Genomic DNA, 9,402 nt, shown 5'->3' with positions numbered 1-9,402 from the left:
AACTTTTTATAAATTTTTTTTCATCTGGTATTTAAGGTTATTTGTTTCCGTGTTCATTTATCACGTTCTCTTTAGGGAAAATCGTTTTTGTAATCGGCAAAACATGCCAATGATATATTTCGATGCGATGATAAGCTTTTATTGAGAGACCCAGATAGAGAAGCAGAAGACGACAAATAAGAATATGAAGTAATCGAAGACGTCATTCAGCCGCCAACTAGAAGTTAAGTGATACCAGCTTTGCCAATCTCTTGGTCCCAAATTATAATCTTTAATAACCAATCAGTAATATTATTTGAACACAGCTTGATTTTTTGGGATAAAATGTGCACATGAGTTGGAGATAGCCTAAACAAGCACACCGCAGGTTTTTCTAGGGATGTACTGCGAAAAGACCTTCAGAAAAGAATACCAGTGACACAAAATAGGAATTGCCAGCGTAAGATTGGAATAGATTTCTAAATAGAATCTGATTTCTTCTCACTGTGGACTTAAGTGGTACACCCTTGGTCGATATTTGCGTTTTATTTTGATAAACATACAAAAAGACAAGCACCGCTTGCCAGAAAACTAAAAAAAAGGAATCCCAACCGGACGTTGCGCCTTCTGCCAGGAGAGGTCTGGAATCCAGTTTGTTGCTAAAAAGTATTCCTAAATAAAAGTATACGGAAATACCACAGTACATTAAATGTTGCTTGAAAGCTTGTAACTGTAAACCGAGATAAATAGGGTGTATTTCATAAACTCGTGATCTTAAAAAATTGTTCTTATAAGAAAGAGTGTAATTTGAACCCGGAATTCTTTCATGGTCTCATCTCATCTTAAACAATACTTAAAAAAGTTGTGTTGAGTTTTATTGTCTATCTAGTTCGTATCCTTTGTTGTTAGGGCCCTCGTTCGATGTAATGTCGTAAAGCGTGGAACGGAGCGTGGAGGCAGTCCCTGGTGGTTAAAACAGGTTGTTTACGTCTTGAAGGTTCAAATTGGATATGGTTATATACCTATAAGTATGATTAAGGACATCAATGTACATCACATTTTTGATAACACCACATTTCCATTGATTCCAATTTCAGTTTCATGTCTGTACTGATTTTCAAAGCCTCACTTCAATAAAATAGAATTGACACAATGTAACAATAAAAAAGCATTTCTTTGTCTCGATTGATATTTTTCCAGACCCTTTTTGCGAAGACCCTCTTCTTTTCCATAAATATTATCTTTGCATTTGCAATTCTGCGCTTTACTTCTTTACCATTTCTTCCATCACTACTCAGAGTGCTCCCTAAATACTAAATTTCATGCTTTTCTATTGCGTTAACATTTAACTGGAAATGGAACCTTGAAATTATCATGTTCTTCTTGAACACCATCACTTTTGGTTTCTTTTGATTACGCTTAAACTTGAGCAAGATGGAAGAGATCTTTTTTCACTTTCTTTATTCCGACTATTTCATCACTTGATTTAAAAGGGCTTATGAATTTTTTTTGGTAGAGAAGAGCAAGAAAATCAGAGTGAAGTAAACTTGTTGCTTTCTATACTTATTCCTTGGGCCAACAACAAGCACAGTACAAACAAGACACATTTTGTTAGAGCTGATTCATTAGTTAACGACATGTTATTTACAATGTATAAGTCGATGTTTCCACTCTGTTGCACCATTCAAAAAATAAATATTATTATGACTTTTAAAATTAAAACATTACAGTGTAATAATGAATTTCAGCTCAACACAAAACATGTTTGTATTACAAAGAAGGTCCGAAACATATTTAAGAATATTGATACAATTCCATTTGATTGAGCAACGAATTCCACTGTGATAAGCTTGGCAGGTGGCAAATATAACACCTAAGTTCCTTTCAAAACGATTGGTGCTGTTTGAGGGCCGTTACAACAGAGCCCTTGCAATTTGGCACCAGTCATCTTACAATACTTTATTCTGCGTCTACTGAGTGTTACATTCAGACATGGGCCTGTTTGTCCATGATAATTTGAAATTGAGTCCACCAAGTTTGCCATCTGCCTTTTTTCTCCCCTTTTTCGAAGCAGGGGTTGCGCCCTTCTTGAATATCCAAATAAACGTGGCACCTCATGATTTGGACACAGAATAGAGGTTTGGATGCACTGCGTTTATTTGGTACTCGCTAAATGCGCGTGCGCGTGAATGCGCGCGCTTTTATTGACCTTATCACTGATCTAAAAAAAGTCATTTTGTTAGATCAGTGGACCTTATCAGTGGACCTTATGGATAATTTGAATACATTCCTCTCTTGAAATCTAAAGGATCACAATGTAGTCCCTATCAACTTTGACTACAGCGCGGGCCACATCAAACACAATGTGACCCGCGGGAAACATCAAACACAATGTGGCCCTCGGGAAACACGTTAGACAGCCCTGGTCTTTAGACTGGCACGAATCTGCAGATTAGAAAAGCGTAGATTGTGTGGTACTTAGCCAAAGGAAATAATTATGTCAGGTATCAAATACCCACACATTAGGCGTGATGAAAGCAATTTTAATTCATACCATGGTCAGAAAGTTTTAGACCCATATTTTTGGCTGGAGGATTCTGATTCGGAGGAGACGAAAAAGTTTGTTGAAGATCAAAACTCGATCACAGCAGAATATCTCAATGATTGCGAGGTGAAATCTAAATTATATGACAGGTGTGTCGCTATATTTAGTAGCCTTGTACCCAAGCCAGTTGCATAACCGAGACAGCCGGGGCCCTTGGGTGCCCTTGGGGATATTTTGGTTCAGGCTCTCGGATACTTGGCGATACTTTTTAAGTATTGAGAAAAAGTAACGTCTAATTTCAATTTGAGAAACTCATTTGCATATTTCTATAAATTTTTGAAGATGGTAAATGCCACAAATCTGATATAAAAAGATTAATACATTGTCGCAACAAAACATAAGCTTGAAAGCTCCGTCCGCATGTTATGTTCTAGGTCTATAAACTGGAACATTAAGACAATGTTTAATTGGAGCATATTCCCGCAACAAAGCTATCCCGCCTGTTCCTGTTTACATCGAGATGTCGAGATGGGATATCCCGTCTGGCCGAGATAAGATAAAAACATCCCGGCAAGACGGGACGGGATGAAACTCCCATGAAAACGCAAAGTGACAATTGCGCATGCTCCTATAGGCAGCTGGGGTATCCCGGCAAGGTAAGATTTCCCGCCTAGACGGGATATTCCGGCAAAGCGGGATCATGTAAACAGGCCCTTAAGGACTATAAAAAGTTAAAGGCCAAATACTATGAATCGTTTTTTATTTCTATCAACGATTTCCTATTTTGATATTTTTGTAAATTCATAAAAAATTTTAAGTTTTTAAGGAAAAGTTTTTAAAGGAAAACTTGAGGGCTATTTTCACAAATCGCATATTTTTAACTCGAAGAATACCGAGCTATCACTTTTGACATTTAATTTCGACTCTCGCAGGAGGTATAATTTTTCAAGGTATATTGGCAAAAAGAAGGTATATTGGCATACCATAATTGACATTTGATTTTTTGATATTCTAGGTTAAAAGAGCTTTGGGATTACCCAAAATATGGCTGCCCTTTCAAGAGAGGATCAAGATACTTTTACTTTTACAATTCTGGCTTGCAGAATCAGAGGCATGTATAATAGTTAATAATGATGTAATTTATAGTTGTTATAATCTACATTCTTAGTACAGAAACGTTTTCAACCATTGAAGCTAAAAGGCTCCAGGCCAACAGGGGTCAACCAATTTAAACCTGCAGCAAAAATAAGGAGTACATTACACATCAAATATTTCGGACGTTAATATTTTCGGACAGTAGGATCGTCCGAACTTATTATCGTTCGAAATTTTTATAGTTGAAAAATTATCTTCCAAAAGATTTTTGCACTGTATAGAGAAGACAAAGCAAAAGTTTTTAGTATTTGATAATGGAATTTCTGGCTCAAACAGATAGAGCTTATAGAGGGAACGTATTGAAACTGCTAGCTTCCACGTGAAACAGTTTCATATCTTATCAACTAATTTCATTTAGCAACAAATTTAGCTCAAAACTTTCTAAAAATTATTCGAAATATCATGATAAACGTCCGAAATACTTTTGTTAAAAATTATTTGTCCGAAATTTGTTCCTCTGAAATTTCGACATAAAATTTATGTATGTTACCTAATACCATAATTGAATTTGATAGCAGGACAGGTGTAGCTGAGTCATGACCACCCCTCTTGCATATACGACCGTGAGGTTAGTTTGTAAAGCGAAAGGTTCAGAGCTCAGGTAATCTCTCTGTCTGAACCAATGGCTCTGTCTTTGGAGGGCATCGACTTTAAAATGCTTAGCTGTTCCACCTAATGAGGCATCACCTGCGAGAAAAGTGGGAAGGGGCTACCAAAGTTATGGTTTAAAAAGAAGTAATACCAAAGTTATACATAAATAGACAAAAAATGCTCGAGAGAGGCTGAAGAGGATTCTAAAAGTTTTCTTGGAATGGCAAAATGTCGAATGAAGAGAACCTTGGTAGATGATGGGAAAGTGCTTTTCGTTCACGTTTTCATATAAGTTTTCATTGAAACTTAGTCTACTATTTTTTCAGTACATCATGACTTATTCTAGATAAAAGGTCCATCGCATTTTTCCCTGACCACTATTTTGATGACAATGACGATAAAGCAAAGAATATTTAATGTCAGACCTCCTTTCGGTGATCTGTGATCACATTTCATTATGCTTTTCATCGAGGCTTATATTCTTTAATACTCCCTTTTTAAATTTGCTACTGATATTTCTTTTTCATGCAGCACTAAGTTTTAGTGAATTCATCCTTGAATGTAGTTTTCAGTATCTGCCTGAATATAGTGAAAGCAAATAAGCTTTTGTTCTTCCTATAGTGTTATGTATGTTCAAGAAAGTTGGAGTGCAGAGGCAAAGGTATTTCTTGATCCAAATGAAATCGCACCTGATGGCACCATTTCAATCCAAGGCTATGAATTCTCAATAGATTCAAATTGTTTTGCGTATGGATTGAGCCAAAATGGATCTGACTGGTACAAAATAAAGGTATGTGCCTCAAATTAAGTGAAATATCTCAGAAATGATGAGTACATTGATCTTCTTGTTTAACTCTTTTTTCTGTCTCATACACTTTATGTATGCTGCTCGGTTACCCTATCTGGAGTTGATTTTCCCTTACGTCTGTCATACCATTCTCCAACCATGTCTCATCATAGGTGCGAGAATGGCTCAGTTGTAAGAGGCGCTGACTACAGACCTAAGGGTCCGTGGTTCGAGTCCCTGGCATAACCAAACTTTCACTTAAAGTGGGGAGAGTCGCCAGCTCTCTGTAATTCCAGGCATAGGAATCACGAGGTGTGGTCACATCGAGAGGAAGGACCAGGACACTGCTCGATAAGCATAAGCTTCTCAGTGTCCTAAAAACTACCTTCGGATGCTAGGTAGCAACAGATACAAATACATCATCAAGAACGGAGAGATTGGTTCCAAGCAGCCGTGGCCCACACGAGCTGTTTCCAATTGGCCCTCTTCGTATTTCTAGTAAATTAAAATTTAATCCATTTCTCTCAGATGAAGATAGATGATCTGACCGCTGTCTCTTCTCTTAATATGGATACATACTTTCTTATGGATCTTGGGAAGGCATTGAACAGGGCGTCTGAAATTGCTTTAATGGATCATACGTGTAATTGCTAGGCCAGAATGAGCCATTAGAGCAAACGAATCAAACCTATGCTAAACTTTTGTCAATCTCTGGTGTCTGTTATCTTTTCTCTTTGTATTTTGTAATGCCCTGCTAAATGAGTTGACATTTTATTAGACTTTCAAAACAATCAGCCGCAAATGTTAAATAGATAAATGCAACAATGCTTAAGCGAGTAATAATAATGAAAATGCTTAAAAGTTTGTGAATTGTAGCGACGTGCCTTCGAGTCTGAATATTTAATCCGACTCGGCGACATTGACAACTTTTGGGCGATACTCGCTTCGACTTCAACACGAGGAAACAGCGCCAATAGACTTCTTGGAAATGCACTGCACTGAAACTGGCAAGCCTCTTTGCACACTCCTTTATAAACCAATAAGCTAACAAAACAAGATTACAACAATTGCAAGCTGGAACAGAGCAAAAGTTAAAATGGAATTACAGTTAAGGTTAATTAAACAATTTTCAGCACTGATGAAAAATTAACAGCTTTTTCTTCTTTTGAGATTCACACTTTTTATTCTTCTTTTATAAAGTTTCGTCTCATTTTGGCAGTTTAAAGATGTTTCCACTAAAGAAGATCTGCCTGATGTCCTTGAAAACGTAAAGTTTTCCTGCATGGCATGGACGCATGATAACAAAGGTTTATTTTATAATGTGAGTACATAATAATTTCTTTCTTAATTTGTTGGTTACGGTGATAATAAGATTAGCACATTAAATTTGCAATTCAGTTATGCCTGGGACAAGTATACTCAATTTTTGCTGTAGAATAATCCTGCTAGATCATACACAAAAGGCAAAAGGGATTGCTTAGAATGCATATGTCAATGGGGATATGCCAAATTTTGGTAGACATCTTTAACGGCAAGTGCAAAATCATAGCAATGTGTCTTTGTAGTAGTAAAATGTGTCTTCACGCATTTATTTTCATGTATCATAACAGGAGTTATTAAAGTTAACACCAGAGTCACATTTTTTAATGAATTCTAAGCATGAAGTACATCTAATAATGGATATAATCTACAGTGAGTGGAGTGGATCTGCTGTCTTGATCAATCTTCTATGGTCTTTTAACAGTAAAAACCTGTTTGCACATCCAATGAAAAAGAACTAGTGGCCTCTGAAACCACACTACCTTCCTACATACAGATACCTTCACACATTATTGTATTTCAACTCTAACAGGTACTCTCTGAACATAAGATATGTTAAACATCTGTTGAAATTTTCTGCAGCCAAAATAACTTTATAATATGTGAAAGGTAGTCTTTGTTTTTCTGTATTTCTTTGAAATCTGCTGTCTTAGAGATATCCAAAAATAGAGGGAAAGCAAGATGGAACAGAGACATCAAGCAATAAGAACCAGAAAGTATGTTTAATTCATTTGCAGTAATCAAATTATAATCAGCTGTTACAGGTACATGCTCTCCAGAAGAGGCATTAAACTGATAGATGCATATTAGAACCATCTTGTTCTGCAAATCAAATTATGTACAAACCTGTCTAAAGGGCAATTAGTGCTCTATAAAAGATTGGTTTATGCTAATCTTTATTGGCATTAAACCAATATTCTAAATCAGGGTAGAAAAACAGATAAGGGTAGGTAATTGTAGTATGATTTATTTATCATCCTAATTAGATGCGACTCCATGAAGAGGAATTCTGATAATCAGTACAAGATAACATCAAATAGAAATAAAGAAATTTTCTTGAACTCAATTTCAATTTTCTTCAGAATTAATTAAGTTGGGAACTGTAATAGTTTAATTCATTTAACTAATTATGGTTCAACTTTGCTTATCATGAGGCTGTTCAGCAGCTGTTCATTGCTTGTCGTATATTAACAGTTTTCGTTTCAATATTAATAAAACATGAAATCTTGTAATTTATGAGGAATTTGTTAGCTATTAGATGTACTTTGTTCATGTATATAAAAGTTTTAAGTGACGCTTGTGCATTTCAGCTCTACTACCATCGAATGGGAACCGATCAATCAGAGGACATATTGTGCGCGGAGCTACCAGAGAACCCTGATTGGCTACTGTAAGTTGGAAGGGTGGTGTTCTATGCTTGCTGTCCTGTTGTATGCAGTCAGGGCTTTTGGTGCTGGGTCTAAATAGCACCTTGAATGGCAGTGAGAAACATTTGTAAGGTCCCCAATAGCTCTTATTATTTCTAAACAGCTCTAGATCATTGGAAAAATATACCCAATACTGAAAAGGCAGCCGGAATGCTACCATTCAAAGATTCGTTGTTTTCTTCCATTTCCACAATCATGTATCTGACACAAAGTTATCTCATGGCCTGCACCATGTCATGAAATGTGCTTGGTACCTCCTCAGGATCTTTCTCCATTGATGCTTTCTTCAAATAATAAGCCAAATAAATTTTACCTCGGTATGCTTGAGAAACAAGGAAAACAAATAGTACATTTTCTAACTATCTAATAAGCGGTTCCATGAACCTTTTTTATCTTTGGGTTGCAAAGCTGAATTTCATTGCATATACAACCTTTTAACAAACTAAGGGTTTAACATGGTTTTGAAATTTGCTCTAAATTAAAATAAACAAAAGCCTTTTCTTGTTTTGTCAGTGGTGCAGAAGTGAGTGAAGATGGCAGATATGTGTTGTTTTCAGTGCGAAATGGCTACTATCCAGTGAATAAGCTTTACTATGTTGATCTTGAAACACTGGGTTATGAAATCAAAGGTATGCTCATCCATTCATTTTAAAGCATCAAGGATTGTACTTGCGGAAAACAGACTGTAATATAATTGTTGTTTTTATTAATAGTTTGCTGTTTATAAACAGACTGTTTATAATATAATTTCATATTTCATTCAAATGGTAAAATTATCCTAAACTTTAGGACATGCGGCGTTTAAATTAAAACAGATGCTGCATATTTATAACTTTAGATAATCTTGTTCGATAATCGTCCCTTAAAATCTTAAATTGATAAAGGAGCCTTGAGTGTCACGCATATTAGATAAAATTGAATGAAATTAGGTATAATCAATCAACTATGCAAATATGATAAATAAAATTGAATAAAATCAATTAAAAGCAAAAATTGTTTAATCAAAGTAATAAAATTACATAAAACATTAAAAGATTGAAAAAATCAATCAAACATGAAAAAAATTAAATAAATCAAGAATGAAAAAATTAAACAACAATAAATAAGATCAGTCAACCCTGAAAAAAATTAAATACAATTAATGGAAATCAAAAAGAATGAAAAAATTATAAAATTAATCAAAATCAATCAGCCATGAAAAATATTAGGTAGAATTAAATAGAACGAATCAACCATGACAAAAATCAAACAGAAAGAAATAATATCAATCAACGATGAAAAAAGTCAAGAAGATTAGTACTCTGGGTTTCAGAGCGTCAAGTGTAGCAATTAAATGAAATAAAAAAATTAAATAACATAAATCAACTATATATGGGTTTGTCAATGTCTCCCGAGCTCGAGCGCACCGGACAGACTGCACCTTCTCCAATTTCTCTTTTTGCGTGATTTATGATGTATATTTTTATATCCGCATCTTCGTGATCTGTTCTTAAATCTGGTACATCCTTAAATACTCCATTTGCAATATTTCTGCACGCGCTTGTTCGTTTTATGTTGCAAGAGGCTCCCCGTGCAGAAAGATTGCAAATGGATGTCCA

The 9,402-nt window shown here is 35.4% G+C and overlaps 1 protein-coding gene across 2 annotated transcripts in view; it reads left to right on the top strand.

The window, feature by feature from the left end:
• Nucleotides 1-2,395: 2,395 nt before the first annotated feature.
• Nucleotides 2,396-9,402, top strand: part of LOC135690156 (prolyl endopeptidase) — a 30,858-nt gene continuing 23,851 nt past the window's right edge. The window contains exons 1-7 of one of the 2 annotated variants that reach the window (XM_089108621.1): nucleotides 2,396-2,673; nucleotides 3,540-3,635; nucleotides 4,892-5,060; nucleotides 6,277-6,378; nucleotides 7,031-7,093; nucleotides 7,688-7,767; nucleotides 8,318-8,433. In XM_089108621.1, coding sequence (XP_088964747.1) covers nucleotides 2,477-2,673; nucleotides 3,540-3,635; nucleotides 4,892-5,060; nucleotides 6,277-6,378; nucleotides 7,031-7,093; nucleotides 7,688-7,767; nucleotides 8,318-8,433 — 823 coding nt within the window. In that variant the 5' untranslated portion in view covers nucleotides 2,396-2,476. The remainder of the gene's footprint in view (nucleotides 2,674-3,539; nucleotides 3,636-4,891; nucleotides 5,061-6,276; nucleotides 6,379-7,030; nucleotides 7,094-7,687; nucleotides 7,768-8,317; nucleotides 8,434-9,402) is intronic. The other variant, XM_065207634.2, reaches the window with a different exon arrangement.

This window comes from Rhopilema esculentum, chromosome 5 (assembly GCF_057945365.1).
Source record: "Rhopilema esculentum isolate cy_ngs chromosome 5, ASM5794536v1, whole genome shotgun sequence".
NCBI lineage: Eukaryota > Metazoa > Cnidaria > Scyphozoa > Rhizostomeae > Rhizostomatidae > Rhopilema > Rhopilema esculentum.
This window is presented reverse-complemented; position numbering and strand designations above follow the sequence as displayed.